General features: G+C 35.9%; 1 protein-coding gene across 4 annotated transcripts in view; it reads left to right on the plus strand.

Annotated features, from left to right (window-relative positions):
* LOC138308836 (uncharacterized) overlaps nucleotides 1-18,016 on the plus strand; it is a 29,059-nt gene extending 11,043 nt beyond the window's left edge. For 2 of the 4 annotated variants that reach the window (XM_069249860.1, XM_069249859.1), the window contains exons 2-5: nucleotides 6,094-6,262; nucleotides 11,571-11,768; nucleotides 12,848-13,084; nucleotides 16,705-18,016. In XM_069249860.1, the coding sequence (XP_069105961.1) occupies nucleotides 6,211-6,262; nucleotides 11,571-11,768; nucleotides 12,848-13,084; nucleotides 16,705-17,279 (1,062 nt within the window). In that variant the 5' untranslated portion in view covers nucleotides 6,094-6,210 and the 3' untranslated portion in view covers nucleotides 17,280-18,016. Of the gene's footprint in view, nucleotides 1-5,415; nucleotides 5,539-6,093; nucleotides 6,263-11,570; nucleotides 11,769-12,847; nucleotides 13,085-16,704 lie in introns of those variants that run through there. The other 2 variants (XM_069249861.1, XM_069249862.1) reach the window with 2 other exon arrangements.
* The last annotated feature ends 1,044 nt before the right edge of the window (nucleotides 18,017-19,060 follow it).

A 19,060-nucleotide genomic window follows, 5' to 3' on the forward strand; every position in this document is an offset into this window, starting at 1 on the left:
ACAATAGTTATACACTTTGTGAACGGTGAAACAACAGTAATTAATGGACTGGACTGGGAGGTAGGTAGAGGCTGGCGATTGGTTCTTCTTTACTTCCTGTTTACAAATTTGAACATTTAAAGCTGACAATGGAAGTTCAAAACATGCAATTCAGATTGAATAAAAATACAAAAAAGTGCCAAAATTCTTTGTGAGGCATTGCCTTGTCGTGTCAGTAAGGCAGCCATTTTATTTTTCTCTCTCCACATTCCAACGCACTTCTCGACTCTAAATGATCAATTCTAAAAATCCGATGCTTTATTATTTTTTCTGATGGCAATTGCACATTTGTAACTTGTATTGTCAATTTATTTATACTGTATTGCGTGTAGTTCTGGCAAGTCTATTGTGTTGACTGCGATATGTTTGTGTTGTGTCTCCTTAAATTATATTGCCCAATTAATAGTGTTATCTTACTGAAGCAACCGTCAAAGACACAGAGAAACACACCCCGCCCGATCACATTCTACTGACAATCGATAATTTCTTTATTACTATAACTTATGAGGTACAATATATCTAATAATGCTATAGTGTTAAATACACATATCTCTTACCTATTATTTTTAGATATTGGTCTTAAAATACTTCTTAAATACAGTTTACATTATGATACAAGTGAGGATATCGTTGTAAATGCGCTCATATTTTGTTCACGTGAAAGGGTCATGGCTATCAATAGTTACTAGACGGCCTTGTGTGTAATGTGAAAATAGTGTTTATGATAAATATCACAAACTGACGAAGCCTTCGAACATTTAAATATGTATCTTATAAGTTGAAGTATAATTTCACAAACGGTAAGTATCCACCCTTCAATTGAACCTTTAATGTTGACCTCGTGTCCAAAATTATTGAAAACATTCTTATTACATGTGTAGATCGTCGACCTTCATCTTATCTCGTATTGACAGTAAAGTTGGTTTAAATTCCCACCTGTGTTTAAAACGACGTTTTAAGAAGTTTAAATACATCAAAGATAGCTAGTGGTTTGACATTTGGTATTTCGTATGATAAATGTTGTTTTATGGTTGTTTGTCAGACTGTGTCTTCTTGTTGTCTAACTCTCTGTGTGAAAATGAAACAAGATAGAATTATTATGTAAACAATATCATATTTATCATATTGATAATAATAATTGACTCCGCGTACAGTTTATGTAACCCAGGGACGCGAGACTACGTAATTTACACCTGCTCATTTATCATTATCCCCTCATAACCAGAACAAAATCAAAAAGTTGAATTTTCTTAAAATAACAAGACAAAAACGTAACAAAGCAAACGCAAAAATAAACATTATAACTGAATATCCCTAACAGGTTGTAGGCCAATTCGGTTGGTTTATTTTAGTTTTCCGAAATAATAGTTCACAAAGATAACCTTTTGCAGATGTTTTAAATTATTAAATCGATATCTCTTTCATCAAACAAACCTGGTATGTCCTTAAATGGTCCTGGCTGTTAATAGGACGTTAAACTTAAAAAACCGAACCAAAACAATTTTCATCATAATTGTTGTATTGATATCAATTATGGGAGGTAAACGTTTGAGGAAATTCGCGCGAAATAATGTTGGTTTAAGTTCGAATTTTGGTATCGTAGTAATCTAGGTCAATTGTTATGTTTGACCCGATTTTAACTCGTATATCTCGTTGTAAATATAGTCTTATCTGGATATATATCGTCACGAAGAACAAATACAGTGAAAGGACTACTTATCGCTATGTATCACTTGACACATTATTATCAATAACATAAATGGACAATACCAATATTTTGGTTTATGACATTATGACCATTAAAGATTTATATTCAAATATTTGTTAACGTTTATGAATTTGTTTCAATAGGAAATGAATTTAAAGGACAGCTTGCAAGAAGATTTTTAAGTTGTCACTTATATAGCAATAGACATGAAAGGGACATTACCAATATTTGGATTTCTAAAATTATCCCCAGTAAAGAAATATATTCAAATATTTGTTACCCTTTATGAATTCGTTTCAACAGAAATAAAAATTCTAATGACTACTTGCACAACGAATAGACATAAATAGTAGTTTTATTATGTTTTGAAATTATGACATATGAAGAATTATATTCAAATATTTACCTTTTAATGATGCTTTTTCGTTCAAGATTAAAGCTTAAGGACTACTTACACAGAGACTAGCCACATACAGTAGTAGTATACCTATCCATATGGCCGTGTTTTCCTTTAGTCTTTAACACGTCTGCACCTCAGATTAAAGTTCAGTTTATCTCACATATACCTTTTAGCTCTAATGACTTTGCTGTATGGATTTTCATATCATATCAACTAGCTGCCAAAAAGCAACAGCTTTATTAGAGGTATATATAGCTGTTTTATCGCCTCTGTAAATTTAGTAAGTCTGAGAAGTGTCGAGGGTAAATAATGTATAATATGTCATTAATACCTTAATTAAACATTTGGTCGTCAGCCAGGTCCACTTAGACACCTACAGGAATGTAATGTTACACATCGTATATAAAAAATAGCTGATATTACAATAGTCAAACTTTTAAAAAGTGAATCCACTCAATGTATTTTTTATGCTTCAGCAGTATACCAAAGTTACAAATGAAGAGAGTAGGGAAACAAAATTTCTTTGAGAGGAGAATGTTAACTAGTGAAGAATTTTCCTAAGAAAATACATCATTGAATATAAATTTGTTCGGTTTGTTGATTTCTTTAATGATAAAATCAACAGTCAGGGTCATTTTACATTAAAGGCTGACCTTCAGTGTATACAGCGTATTGCATGTGTGATTGAAATGCGTACATGTTACGGGAGACTTTGGTGTGCCTCTTAGTAATCGTGGAAATTGTGTCCTTTATGAAGCGCTATCTCACTGAAGCATAACTACTGAGGAATTTGCCTCAGAAAACGATTATTGAATACTAATGATAATAAAGAGATGATTGAGGTTAACCAATACTTTCTACTCCACTTGCTTCTTCTTGTGTTTGCCAATTAAGAAGTAATCCAAAGTTTAAAATCAAATAAATGAAATATTTGCATGTTAATTACTTATTTGGAATCCGGTGTTAATTAGCATTCCGGAGTAAGTTCCGGATCGCTTTACAATATGTTACCGTCCCACGAGTCGAATCTAATTATTTACTATTGACCTTAATATATAAAATACAACCGTTCAAGTGTCTATTCATATTTCGGACATTTTAATTTATTTGTCCCCGACTTCATAGTTTAAACAATCGACTGTAAGAGACTGTATCGACACATTTCTCTTTGTCAACTAGAACACGTCAGACCCGAGTAGTTTTTCCATTAGAATATATTATCGAGAAATCTGCAGACTGTGCTATATAAGAAAAAACACAAGGAAGTGTCCGTGTATTTAAATCTCAACATATTTGAATGTATGTATCTGATTTCAACCAAAATAAGCCACCACGCCTAAAGGTCAAGGGTCACGGGTAGTGTAAGCTGTCACACTAGGGAGGAGGAGGTCTAACCGGGTACAACATGTACTTAACTGGATATTAATGTACTTACGTTCACTAGGCCATTGATAAGTCTATTAGTAGAGAGCAGTTGGTAGGTTGTCTATCCACATGTGCCATTATCAAAAGCAAAAAAAAATATATTAATAAAATAAAATAAATAAATAAAAGAAAACAAGCAAGCAATCAAACGAAATCACTACCATATACTATCAATATGTAACTGCTTGAAATGCATAATAAGTACATGCTACATTCAATTGTCTGAATGTCTTACTATTCAAATTTATTACAATAGTTTTCTTACATTTTTTTATTTGAGTATTTACATGTTACTATTCTTTGTAACTCTTCCAATTCGAGGGAATAAAGGAATGATGATGGATAGCTGATGTGGTAGATTGACTATTTACACGTACACAACCGAACTGTTATATATAAGGCAGTCTAAGAAACTGAAAATACATTTTTGTAAGTGAAATATTATCGGTTAAATTGAATTAGTAAATAGATTGACAAGGTTGCTGTGTTCGGGATAAAAGCCGCATAGATATTAATATCTTAAACAGATGTACATATCACACATAATATAAAAACAGAAGGAGTGTAACTGTAGAGGTATGTCTATGACGTATTCGGTGTCTAACTATACAGACTACCAATCATACATAGGTATGCGGAAGACAACACCAATAGTCGTTTCGGGGAGGTAAAATAAACAGTTATAGAGGATTTTTGAAAAATAGTTTACCTGGAGTGGTAAAATATATGTAACAACTGACAAAGAAAGTAAACAATAAGTTAACACGAAGATATAATAAACGTTGATCATTGTTAGACAATGCGGAATGATTTCGGCATTGTGAGTAGGCGGTGGGTAAAATCTTTCAATTTCACATGCTCTAAATGTGTGGTAGGGAAATGACGTTTCATATTTCAAATCTGTAATTTAAGATGCTTAAAAAAGGTTTAATAATTAGTAAAATGTTAATTCAGCGACGTTATTAGGTTTAAAGCTTGGTAATTTCTTGTTATCAGACGAACACCGGAGTATCGACAATACATCGTTTATGGCTTCATTGTGAGTTCTTCACTATATAGTTTTATCTGATATTTGGAAAATATATTGAATGCTAGCTGAAACTAAGCTCTTTTGTAATTATGATAAGAGGTAGGACTGCCTTTTTGACAATACTTTTTGTTCACGCAGTTGGAAGCACTTCTTTGTCCCCTATTTACTACAACAATTAGTTTTCTCCTACACACATACGTTTGTACGGATCCAGTGCCACACGGAATAGGACCGTTGATATTACTTCTATTAACCTTTTCTAATTAACTGTATATTAATGCATTGGTCATATAACCCCTACTATATTCATTTGCCGGACTCACCAAAGCCTCACAGTATTACAGAGCAATAATATAATGATCGATTCTTGTATTCCTACTTTTTATTTCCGGTATATGAAAGTCAACAATACTCCGTTCCTGTGAATGCATTACTTCGTTCGTTATTCTTTGGTAGTCCATTAAGCTACATTTATAAATATACTGATCAATTTATTGCTACAGATGAATTGTTTGCGGAACACAAACTGATACGATAGAGCAGATCTTACTGTGTTTGATGTTGTTATAAAGTAACCAAACAGATGGATGGGAAATAATGAAAGTTATATTTAAGTTTTCTATTGTGTTGATACCGGGGCCCGATTTCTATTTAGTCTACACATGTTGTTAATTGTCGCGATAGTCAATACAGTTTAAGGCATCGTATTGTACGGTTAATTTGTTGACAATGTTTTAAAGGCATGTCGATATAGGATATCGATTACACCGGCATTAATGTTATGATACAATGAAAGGCTACCTGTTTTAAATAAGACAGGTAGACGTGAGGTATCAGTAGGATAACGGAGGCGGAAAGGTAGGAAACAGGTATGCATTTGATTTGTCAGTACAGAGGTACAGTGACGACGGGAATATCTGGCTTTCACGTGATCAGGTATTCCTTATTTGTCTAGTGGTATTGTGGTGAAACCAATACATTTAGACACCGGTGATTAAGTGTTGAAATTTCAGTAATATTTTTGGGATATCAATGATGAACAATTTTCGTCCATGTCCGATTCAAAGATAAGTGTGTAGAGAACACAGCACGTAAAAGGCACCTGTGCAATTTAAACAGACTTTTACTATGTTTGTATGATAGACTAAATACAACTTTAAGAGAGGTGCATGATAACAGTTTTACTTAAACTGGTTGGAACAGATTTTGCTACTAAATAGCGTGGGATATTCATGGATACTTTCTTTCAGCCTCTAGAGTTTTTTCTAGGGAAAAAATTTGTAAACAAAATTGTAGATTGGTATTGAAAGAATTATTCAAGCTCTTCACTCTATATTATATTTCACGTTACTTGCATTATACAAAGTATTAACCTGGAAATGTCAATTTCGATTTAGCGATGTATGATTAAGACTGTTTCAAAGTTATGATGAATTTACAAAAGTATGTGATAATATGTTTTATTTCAAGTCGTTTGATTGTTCATTATAGGAAGACCACACGAGCGTACCAAGGGACGGGCTAGAAATAAAGATCGGAACCACGGCCACCATCACTACGACATCCAAGATAACACACACTAGCGGACAATTATCTAGGTCTACAACTATGTCTCAGAAAACAGTGGATGCGTCTCGACCCTTTTTCCATAGACAGGAGGGTATGTAACCTTGTTCTGTTAAAGAGAAATCATAAACACAGTTTGTCCACATCTTCTTTTGTACATTAATCCTTGCTGGCATGTACAAAATACACACTTTGCATATTCATTGGTGAAGAAATGTGCATAATTTATTTTTAATGAAGGTATAACATTTTTAAAGAAGATGTTTGCTAATATCAGTAAAATTTTAACTATTTGGTAGAATCTGATATTTCCGATCGACGTACTTTAAAATTAGTGTTAGAATCAACAGATTTTATAACTTACAAAAAAAATCATTCAAACATTCAATCTGTTATAAAAGAAAAAAATATATAATCACAGTATGGATTTCTTTACAGATACATAAATACACTGATAGAAAAAGGATGTTTCGGCGTATTAAGAGTCATGTGTTTCATCCAGGACACCCAATCCTCAATATATAAATTTATGTCACAGCGACACTCTCTATACAAATCTAAGTCACATCGACACCCTCCATACAAATCTAGGTCACATCGACACCCTCCATACCAATCTTGGTCACTTCGTCAGCCTCCATACAAATCAAGGTCACAGCGACACCCTCCATACAAATCAAGGTCACAGCGACACCCTCCATACAAATCAAGGTCACAGCGACACCCTCCATACAAATCAAGGTCACAGCGACACCCTCCATACAAATCAAGGTCACAGCGACACTCTCCATACAAATCAAGGTCACTCATACGACACCCTCCATACAAATACAAAGGTCACAGCGACACCCTCCATACAAATCAAGGTCACTACGACACCATTTATACAACTATAGTCCACGACAATATAACTACATTATTACTATAAATCTAACCACGCCAATAGGCTTTCTATTGATGTTGGGACTGGTGAGATCAAATAGAATAATGTCAAAGGTCATGCTGAAATATAAGCACAAGAAAACTACATAAGAATATCCACTTGATGCACCATGCGTACAGTACATACTTTCGTGAATGATAAATATATGTATTGACGATGTCCAAAATACGGTTTGCCTCTTCCTGCCATTTAGGGACCAGAGTTTACCAACTCATGTGGACCTTACATTCGTACACTGGGAGTATAATGTTATCAGAAGGACAGCTCGATCATTGAGATAAAACACACGCGCCTTAACAAAACAAAATTTGCTCTACTTATGATTCACGAGCATCTGATTATAACAACATTTCAAAAGGATATTTACGTCAGCACAAACGCACAGATGTCTGGTAATGACCTTTAAACAGTTTCATTGTGAAATAAGTTTTCTTTTGTACATTTCTATAACGATTACAAGGGACAATCACATTTATCATAATATCGCCTATCTTTCCTCAGAATGTTGGCTTTTGTTACAATGTTTAGAATTATTTTGTTACAACAGTTCTGAAGACTGTAAGGCACTTTACTAAATTAGTATATTGGGCAGGTGTGTTGTATAATGGAACTAAGACACATGTTATGCAGGTGGACTAACCAACACCTTTGTTGTATAACGGAACTTAGACACATGTTATACAGGTGACCTAACCAACACCTTTGTTTAACGGAACTAAGACACATGTTATACAGGTGGAATAACCAACACCTTTGTTGTATAACAGAACTAAGACACATGTTATACAGGTGAACTAACCAACACCTTTGTTGTATAACGGAACTAAGACACATGTTATACAGGTGAACTAACCAACACCTTTGTTTAACGGAACTAAGACACATGTTATACAGGTGGAATAACCAACACCTTTGTTGTATAACAGAACTAAGACACATGTTATACAGGTGAACTAACCAACACCTTTGTTGTTTAACGGAACTAAGACACATGTTATACAGGTGGAATAACCAACACCTTTGTTGTATAACGGAACTAAGACACATGTTATACAGGTGAACTAACCAACACCTTTGTTGTATAACGGAACTAAGACACATGTTATACAGGTGGAATAACCAAAACCTTTGTTGTATAACGGAACTAAGACACATGTTATACAGGTGGAATAACCAAAACCTTTGTTGTATAACGGAACTAAGACACATGTTATACAGGTGGAATAACCAACACCTTTGTTGTATAACGGAACTAAGACACATGTTATACAGGTGGACACATGTTATACAGGTGGAATAACCAAAACCTTTGTTGTATAACGAAACTAAGACACATGTTATACAGGTGGAATAACCAAAACCTTTGTTGTATAACGAAACTAAGACACATGTTATACAGGTGGAATAACCAAAACCTTTGTTGTATAACGAAACTAAGACACATGTTATACAGGTGGAATAACCAAAACCTTTGTTGTATAACGAAACTAAGACACATGTTATACAGGTGGAATAACCAAAACCTTTGTTGTATAACGAAACTAAGACACATGTTATACAGGTGGATAACAACACCTTTGTTGTATACGGAACTAAGACACATGTTATACAGGTGGAATAACCAAAACCTTTGTTGTATAACGAAACTAAGACACATGTTATACAGGTGGAATAACCAAAACCTTTGTTGTAAAACGGAAACTAAGACACATGTTATACAGGTGGAATAACCAAAACCTTTGTTGTATAACGAAACTAAGACACATGTTATACAGGTGGAATAACCAACACCTTTGTTGTATAACGAAACTAAGACACATGTTATACAGGTGGAATAACCAAAACCTTTGTTGTATAACGGAACTAAGAACTAAGACACATGTTATACAGGTGGAATAACCAAAACCTTTGTTGTATAACGGAACTAAGACACATGTTATACAGGTGGAATAACCAAAACCTTTGTTGTATAACGGAACTAAGACACATGTTATACAGGTGGAATAACCAACACCTTTGTTGTATAACGGAACTAAGACACATGTTATACAGGTGGAATAACCAACACCTTTGTTGTATAACGGAACTAAGACACATGTTATACAGGTGGAATAACCAACACCTTTGTTGTATAACGGAACTAAGACACATGTTATACAGGTGGAATAACCAACACCTTTGTTGTATAACGGAACTAAGACACATGTTATACAGGTGGAATAACCAACACCTTTGTTGTATAACGGAACTAAGACACATGTTATACAGGTGAATAACCAACACCTTTGTTGTATAACGGAACTAAGACACATGTTATACAGGTGGAATAACCAAAACCTTTGTTGTATAACGAAACTAAGACACATTCGCATTCTCTTACTTTTCAAAAATTATTGCAAAGTCCATTTAAGTAATTGTTATAATAACCCTATATAATACTTCGCATCTCTTTAATGGATGGATTCTGTTGCTAAAACAATACGACATTTTATGTTTTTATCAGTGCAAGATTGGTACATGTCAGTAAAATATTGGAGTATTTATATGAAATATTACATTAAAGCCTTTTAGACGATGACGGTAACACTACTTCATATTTCCTTTCAGAGACATTAAAACTAAACACTATTATTACATTAAATGGAAGTTTAGTTATCACTCTCATGAAGAATGGTGTTTAAGTTTGCGGAACGAAAGGTGAATTTGTACAATACGATTACTAATAGAATAGACAAATGTTTTGTGTTTGCACTTTTAGTAAATGCAACTTATTGAAAAGGTAATTTTGGTCCATATAGAAACCTTCTAGCCCAACCCATCTTTAGGAATCATGGAAATATCAAGTTTCCCATGTAAGACGTACCTACCATCTGTTAGGATCGGTCCTGTAACAATATATATATATATCTGACGTTGTGTGTACATAGCTCCGATTTACCTCAATACATATTGTACAGCTTAACAATATGTTATGGGGTGTTCAGTTGACTTTCACTGTCATGAATCAAAATGATAAATTAAAACATTATGATATGAACACGATTCTTCTTATTTGTAGATCGGATTTAAAAAAGATTTTTGTGAATGATGACTTAAATCGAAAGAAGACAAACTTAAAAAATAAATGATGTTTGTTACAAAAGACTTTTAAAATGTATATATACATACAAATCTACGATTACAGTGCTTATAATTTCACATGGCACTTTAAAACCTATATTTACTTTAGATATTTAAAAGTGTTTTATATAATGTGACTTTTATAAAACCTCCATTGTTGTTTATAAAAAGTCATAAAAATGACACTCACCACGATTTTGCTGTACTTTTTGAGTACATTCTTCCCTAAACAGCTTGACTTCGGTTTATCTATTGTCAGTACCCATACCTAACGATTCGTTCTCCATACAGCCATCCCACCACGCCTCACGGACCAGCGGGACTTTAGCTATTACATTTACCTTTGTGTTTGATTTTGAAAATGAATGATAAGTGTATTGAGGATTGTGAGATAAATCAATACAGAATATAATAGTTGTTACAGGGGTATTTCAACTGCTATATGTAAGCCGTGTCACTCCAATGGGTTGTTAAGTACATTTTCGTTAATTATCATTATTTTGTATTATTCTTAAAGCAGCAAGTAGGTTGGTTGACTCCTAGACTACAAATTCCGTCTGCCATATACTTGGAATATTATATATTACTGTCATCAATATTAGATCGCTAAATGTATCCAGAAACTTTTATTTAAAGCAACAAGCAAGTCTGATGACTCATATACACTACAAATCAAATTCATCACAATATAAACGATGTGTCACAGATATCATGTATAACCATCATCAACGATGTGTCACAGAAATGTACCCAGAAAATCTAAGTTAGTGAAAATATTTTTTTGGACATGATGGGGAAAAAACGAGAGAGGCCGCTTAACAGCGAGCTACATATGTTTGTTAGCCGTACTGTTCCAAATCCATAATAATACATTTGATATTTGAAACACTATTTCTATTTTTCCTTTGTCGATTTCATATAGAGAATACTAAGTAGCGCCCTAAAAATGTTAGGAATCGTAGGCTATTTAATATCAACAGTTGACACATTGCTACCCGATACACAATAGCAATTCATATAAGACATATGTTTGTATGGTGGAATGTTCAGACCCCAAAAATATGAAACCGTGTAAGTCTAAAAGAGTCTTGAGTTTAGACTTATAAATCAAATTATTATAGATGACGTTACAAAAAGTCATTTTTGACATAGTAACCACAACCTTCGGCCTAAGACATGATCCTGGGCCCTGGTTTTCTTTTTCAAAACATCTTGTTCTACTAGTTCTGGGTTCAAATCGACTTTGTCTGATAAACACTTGTCTTCTGTATGGTTTTTTTTCTGATATTATGATGGTCTTTATGTGGCTGTCAGGATTATAAATGCTCCTTTGTTTCAGGGGAAGTGGGTATATATGTGAAGATATACGACGCCAAAGCTGAGAATGTCCACGCTATAGGCTCTGACCAGTACTTCCGCATGGATCTAATGGACAAGCTGTTTGAAATATACCAAGCGGCAGATACAGTCAAAATGAAAGCTGCTCTCGACCGCAAAAATCTGTTTCAAGGGGCATACTTAGAACGGTTCGAGAAAGGTTAGTATTGAATACTAGTAGTTGACTAATGTTTCAGGGGGAGTAACTCGTACCGGTTAGAAAGTGTTGGCTTGTACCAGAAAGACCTTGAAACAAGTAAACACGAATAACAAATTTGTTATTTGTTATACCAAGCGGCAGATACAGTCAAAATGAAAGCTGCTCTCGACCGCAAAAAATTATTTCAAGGGCATACTTAGAACGGTTCGAGAAAGGTTAGTATTAAATAGAAGTAGTTGACTATTGTTTCAGGGGGAGTAACTCTTACCGGTTAGAAAGCGTTGGCCTGTTTGAGTGGGCCTTCCAGAAAGACCTTGAAACAAGTAAACAGAATTACAAATTTGTTATTTTTTTCAAATGTTGATAAAGAAATCCGTTATAACATGTATGACTTTTGTCATCGACTTTCAACGTTAATATCAGAGCATGTGGATATTATTGATAAATATATAGGCAGTTGAAATTGCTTTAGATTCCATATGTATAATTCAATATGAATAAATTCCAAATTGTTGGCATGAATATTATTTGGACCCGGTATAACTATGGCCATATGCACATGTCTGATGTTTTGATATATGTACACCAAACATATGAAGAAGTTGAACTGTTAATGACGTAACAGATACATTTTGATACTGACGTCATAACGTGGGACCGTGCAATTAAACTATCAATGTGATGCCTTATGAAATTTGTAATTTAGTATTTTTTCAAAGGTATTATACGGCGGCACTGAGGTGACACGAAAAGTATTTTTTAATGTAGGACGACACATATGCTATTTTATGAATGGTGGTTTTTACCGTTTTCACGCATATAACTTATTATGCATTCACATCAAACATATTCTGTGAGACAAGACCTATTTATGATAGGATTGATTTTCGTTCATTTACAAGTATACATCATAGCTCAGCCAATCCTCTTTTTCCTTTTAAATTCGTCCTATATTAAACAATTGCGTGTTACCTCTGTGCCAACGTCCCATTGTGAATGTCTTGATATCTAATTATAATATATTTTATAGACCGTTCAAATGTCGGCACCATTAACGAATGATTCGTCGTACATATCAGGTATCATCCTTGCTGTTGGTTTTGATGACGTTGATGCCTTGGAGAATGTTTGGAAACTTCACAAGGAGGATAAACTCCAGAGGGCGCTCCAGGATATCTTGATGACGTCGTCGATACTCAACTCAATAGGAGCCAGCAACATTACGCTCTGGATAAAAATGATGGAGGACGAGTATACAAATTGTAAAAACGAACTCCTCTGTAGGAAGATGGCACGAGTCAGTATCTCGTCTCTCCGTAAGTACACAAAGTGTAAAAACGAACTCCTCTGTAGGAAGATGGCACGAGTCAACATCTCGTCTCTCCGTAAGTATACAAAGTGTAAAAACGAACTCCTCTGTAGGAAGATGGCACGAGTCAGTATCTCGTCTCTCCGTAAGTACACAAATTGTAAAAACGAACTCCTCTGTAGGAAGATGGCACGAGTCAGCATCTCGTCTCTCCGTAAGTATACAAAGTGTAAAAACGAAACTCCTCTGTAGGAAGATGGCACGAGTCAGTATCTCGTCTCTCCGTAAGTATACAAAGTGTAAAAACGAACTCCTCTGTAGGAAGATGGCACGAGTCAACATCTCGTCTCTCCGTAAGTATACAAAGTGTAAAAACGAACTCCTCTGTAGGAAGATGGCACGAGTCAGTATCTCGTCTCTCCGTAAGTACACAAATTGTAAAAACGAACTCCTCTGTAGGAAGATGGCACGAGTCAGCATCTCGTCTCTCCGTAAGTACACAAAGTGTAAAAACGAACTCCTCTGTAGGAAGATGGCACGAGTCAGCATCTCGTCTCTCCGTAAGTACACAAAGTGTAAAAACGAACTCCTCTGTAGGAAGATGGCACGAGTCAGTATCTCGTCTCTCCGTAAGTATACAAAGTGTAAAAACGAACTCCTCTGTAGGAAGATGGCACGAGTCAGTATCTCGTCTCTCCGTAAGTATACAAATTGTAAAAAACGAACTCCTCTGTAGGAAGATGGCACGAGTCAGTATCTCGTCTCTCCGTAAGTACACAAAGTGTAAAAACGAACTACCTCTTGTAGGAAGATGGCACGAGTCAGTATCTCGTCTCTCCGTAAGTACACAAAGTGTAAAAAACGAACTCCTCTGTAGGAAGATGGCACGAGTCAGTATCTCGTCTCTCCGTAAGTATACAAAGTGTAAAAACGAACTCCTCTGTAGGAAGATGGCACGAGTCAGTATCTCGTCTCTCCGTAAGTATACAAAGTGTAAAAACGAACTCCTCTGTAGGAAGATGGCACGAGTCAGTATCTCGTCTCTCCGTAAGTACACAAAGTGTAAAAACGAACTCCTCTGTAGGAAGATGGCACGAGTCAGTATCTCGTCTCTCCGTAAGTACACAAAGTGTAAAAACGAACTCCTCTGTAGGAAGATGGCACGAGTCATCTCGAAGTATCTCGTCTCTCCGTAAGTAAAAAGTGTAAAAACGAACTCCCTGTAGGAAGATGGCACGAGTCAGAATCTGCTTCGTAGTCCGTCTGTAGGAAGATGGCACGAGTCAGCATCTCGTCTCTCCGTAAGTACACAAAGTGTAAAAACGAACTCCTCTGTAGGAAGATGGCACGGTCACGAAGAGTAAAACAGTATGGCACTCAGATCTCGTCTCTCCGTAAGTATACAAAGTGTAAAAACGAACTCCTCTGTAGGAAGATGGCACGAGTCAGTATCTCGTCTCTCCGTAAGTATACAAAGTGTAAAAACGAACTCCTCTGTAGGAAGATGGCACGAGTCAGTATCTCGTCTCTCCGTAAGTACACAAAGTGTAAAAACGAACTCCTCTGTAGGAAGATGGCACGAGTCAGTATCTCGTCTCTCCGTAAGTATACAAAGTGTAAAAACGAACTCCTCTGTAGGAAGATGGCACGAGTCAGTATCTCGTCTCTCCGTAAGTATACAAATTGTAAAAACGAACTCCTCTGTAGGAAGATGGCACGAGTCAGTATCTCGTCTCTCCGTAAGTACACAAAGTGTAAAAACGAACTCCTCTGTAGGAAGATGGCACGAGTCAGTATCTCGTCTCTCCGTAAGTATACAAAGTGTAAAAACGAACTCCTCTGTAGGAAGATGGCACGAGTCAGTATCTCGTCTCTCCGTAAGTATACAAATGTAAAAAGAACTCTCTGTAGGAAGATGGCACGAGTCAGTATCTCGTCTCTCCGTAAGTACACAAAGTGTAAAAACGAACTCCTCTGTAGGAAGATGGCACGAGTCAGTATTTCGTCTCTCCGTAAGTACACAAAGTGTAAAAACGAACTCTCTGTAGGAAGATGGCACGAGTCAGTATCTCGTCTCTCCGTAAGTACACAAAGTGTAAAAACGAACTCCTCTGTAGGAAGATGGCACGAGTCAGTATCTCGTCTCTCCGTAAGTACACAAAGTGTAAAAACGAACTCCTCTGTAGGAAGATGGCACGAGTCAGTATCTCGTCTCTCCGTAAGTACACAAAGTGTAAAAACGAACTCCTCTGTAGGAAGATGGCACGAGTCAGTATCTCGTCTCTCCGTAAGTACACAAAGTGTAAAAAACGAACTCCTCTGTAGGAAGATGGCACGAGTCAGTATCTCGTCTCTCCGTAAGTATACAAATTGTAAAAACGAACTCCTCTGTAGGAAGATGGCACGAGTCAGTATCTCGTCTCTCCGTAAGTACACAAAGTGTAAAAACGAACTCCTCTGTAGGAAGATGGCACGAGTCAGCATCTCGTCTCTCCGTAAGTACACAAAGTGTAAAAACGAACTCCTCTGTAGGAAGATGGCACGAGTCAGTATCTCGTCTCTCCGTAAGTACACAAAGTGTAAAAACGAACTCCTCTGTAGGAAGATGGCACGAGTCAGTATCTCGTCTCTCCGTAAGTATACAAAGTGTAAAAACGAACTCCTCTGTAGGAAGATGGCACGAGTCAGTATCTCGTCTCTCCGTAAGTACACAAAGTGTAAAAACGAACTCCTCTGTAGGAAGATGGCAGTCGAGTCCAGTATCTCGTCTCTCCGTAAGTACACAAAGTGTAAAAACGAACTCCTCTGTAGGAAGATGGCACGAGTCAGTATCTCGTCTCTCCGTAAGTATACAAAGTGTAAAAACGAACTCCTCTGTAGGAAGATGGCACGAGTCAGTATCTCGTCTCTCCGTAAGTACACAAAGTGTAAAAACGAACTCCTCTGTAGGAAGATGGCACGAGTCAGTATCTCGTCTCTCCGTAAGTATACAAATTGTAAAAACGAACTCCTCTGTAGGAAGATGGCACGAGTCAGTATCTCGTCTCTCCGTAAGTATACAAATTGTAAAAACGAACTCCTCTGTAGGAAGATGGCACGAGTCAGTATCTCGTCTCTCCGTAAGTATACAAATTGTAAAAAATGTACAAAAAAAACGAACTGCTCTGTAGGAAGATGGCACGAGTCAGTATCTCGTCTCTCCGTAAGTATACAAAGTGTAAAAACGAACTACTCTGTAGGAAGATGGCACGAGTCAGCATCTCGTCTTTCCGTTAGCAGATTTACTTTGTTCTTGGTTTTTTTTTTTTTATATTTTTCGACCAATGGATCAGTAGGAAACTTATCAATTTCAGTTGCTGTAGTTTTTATAATTAAACGTCTTATCAATGTTAAACCAATTTTTTTATGCATGCAAACAAATCCTATTGCACTGGCAAGGTTTCAAATGCAGATGCAGTGGAGCCACATGTGACTATGGCTTGTACAAATACTGATATTGTTACACAATGGTTTTTATGTCTGAAAACTTGAAATGAAGTCTATGGAAAAAGACGTTGTATAAATAAAACAAATATCCATCTCTAGCTTTGAGTATCTCACAAATCTTTTCCTTTCATGTTTTTTCAGCATCTGATATCGCTGTTTTAAAGTGTATAAAGAAATACCAGGAGAAACTAAGTCAAGACGCACAGGACATCCGGGACATTGAGAGTGACGTAGAGCACAAACTCGGGGAGTTCCTGTTAACTATGAAACAAATACTCCCACAGAATGTAACAGCAATAAAAACGCTGAAGGAGTATGAGACGTACCACAAAGTGGCAAAAGGAGCCAACAAGAAAACGGGGTCGTTAGATCTATTTTCAAACACCCTCAAACAGCTGAGGACGACTTTTAACGATATCGAGGCTAGCGTGTGTAACCCGATGTTACAGATACATAAGCTATGCGAGAATCAGAAACAACAAGAACTGAAACTAAAGATACGTGAAACGTGCAGGGAGGCGCAAGCTCTACTCAAACCGGATGTAGATCTTACACAGGTATCACACAAAGATTGGCAGAAGAAAGTATTACAACGTGAACAGGACCTATATCGCGGACTCATATGTGTTATTCCGCTCACGTGCGGAGCTGTTATGGACTGCAGCTTCATGCTGGACGAGTATCTACTGGATTATCCAAGTCAAGTTTACAAATAATCAGTTTATCTTGATACGTGTATCTAAGCAATATTCAGTTGCGCATATCCTATACTGTTTTGTCAGAGTTATTTCCCTTCGTTCTACTTAGTCATGGAGTGAACAGAAGGAATGCAACTCTGATATATGTCAGAATGTGGGCATCATATTATTTAGCATTCATACAAAAGAAGACATTCCAAATGTCAATGAGTAAACAGGACTAACCTAGAAACACTTTATGCAATTTTATTAGTCTAGAATTTCTTGCTCTAACTTTCTGCCTTCGCTGGGACGTTGTTCAGCAATTTTTACTTTTTACTTTGTCCTAAAGCGGGTCGTTTTTGCATAATGAATCATTCATACATATGTCAAGGATACATTACCGTGTGTATCTTCTTTATTCCTTTCGTCCCTATTACTGAGTTATCTCCCTTGCGAATAGGTCTCAAATGTGACGTCATTATTTTGTGAGCGAAGCTCTTTTTGGCTGAAAACTCAGCAATCGCAATCATTATCTACCCGCAAGGGCCGATAAATTTGTAACATGCAAATACAGACTAATGTTTTGACCTATGGATTAGGTAGATAAATTTATTTTTTTGTACTTTATTATAGATGTAATGACCTTGTAATTAGTTATATTTAGTATATATTGATGTTGTCCTCTAGTCTATGGTATAGTGTATCGAGTAATTATCATTAATACTTATACTTTCGTGTTTTTAAATAATTAAACATAACAAACAATAAATAAACATGAGTTTGAGTTTGTTTACAACATTTTAGTAGCTTTATAAAAAACTGAATAGTTAACAACCTCAATATTGTCAACAACCTGCTGGACAATAGAAAATGCAAATTTAAAATGGCATTGCCTAAAAATCCAAATGGAGTTTGCATTAAGATTCCAAATAGAGATATTATTGTTTTACGTCAAAAAGAGAGAACCACAGCAACGGTGCTTATGTAAATATGCTGTAACGTCAACGATATTATCAGTGACAAAACATCGAAACCATCGAGGTGTAATGCTTTATATCTGGTTAACATATCAAGGCAAATGTAATAATGTAACAGTATCACAGCTGTACTGATACCGAGCTTGTGACAGAGTAGAACGTACTACTAATAGATCACCACCTTTAATCTTATGTCATTCCATGAATAGGTAAGGTATCAACGATGTACTATGGCAGTATAATGTGACCAGTGTGTGCTGTTTCGTGTCTTTGGTGGCATGCTTCAGTGAAATAGCAGTATAAAAATGGAGTTCCGCTATACCAAGGAGATACCGCAGCCTCCAAAATATACAGACATTCACATACAGGTTACACGGGAGGTCTTAGCTGCTGAGAGGACGTACAGTCCGCAAACCAACCTACTGATCAATAAATAAAAAAGCATGACAGCCATTTTTACTCACATATTACATACCATCTAAAATAGGGATGTAAAGTTTGGTTCATTAATTTATTGTAATCAAACAGTTTTTTTTTTCGATAAACCATATCAATATTTGATAGATATTTCTCAATATGAAGGGTATCTGCTGAAACTCCTTTCTTTGCTTTAGTTGTCAAAGCATATTCGTCTGGTTTCAACAACATGAACGAACACAAGCCAATCAGCATTATGCAAATTATTTATAACTTTCTTTCGCGGATACTAAAATTCGCGATTTCTGATTCGGAAAAAACGCGAACATTGATATTCGCGAAATTTTGCGAAAAATTAAGATTACACGCGAAAGCAAGCTAATAAAAATTCGAAATTCATTATCTACTGCGTAAACTCCGTAT

Source organism: Argopecten irradians, chromosome 15 (genome assembly GCF_041381155.1).
Source record: "Argopecten irradians isolate NY chromosome 15, Ai_NY, whole genome shotgun sequence".
Taxonomy (NCBI): domain Eukaryota; kingdom Metazoa; phylum Mollusca; class Bivalvia; order Pectinida; family Pectinidae; genus Argopecten; species Argopecten irradians.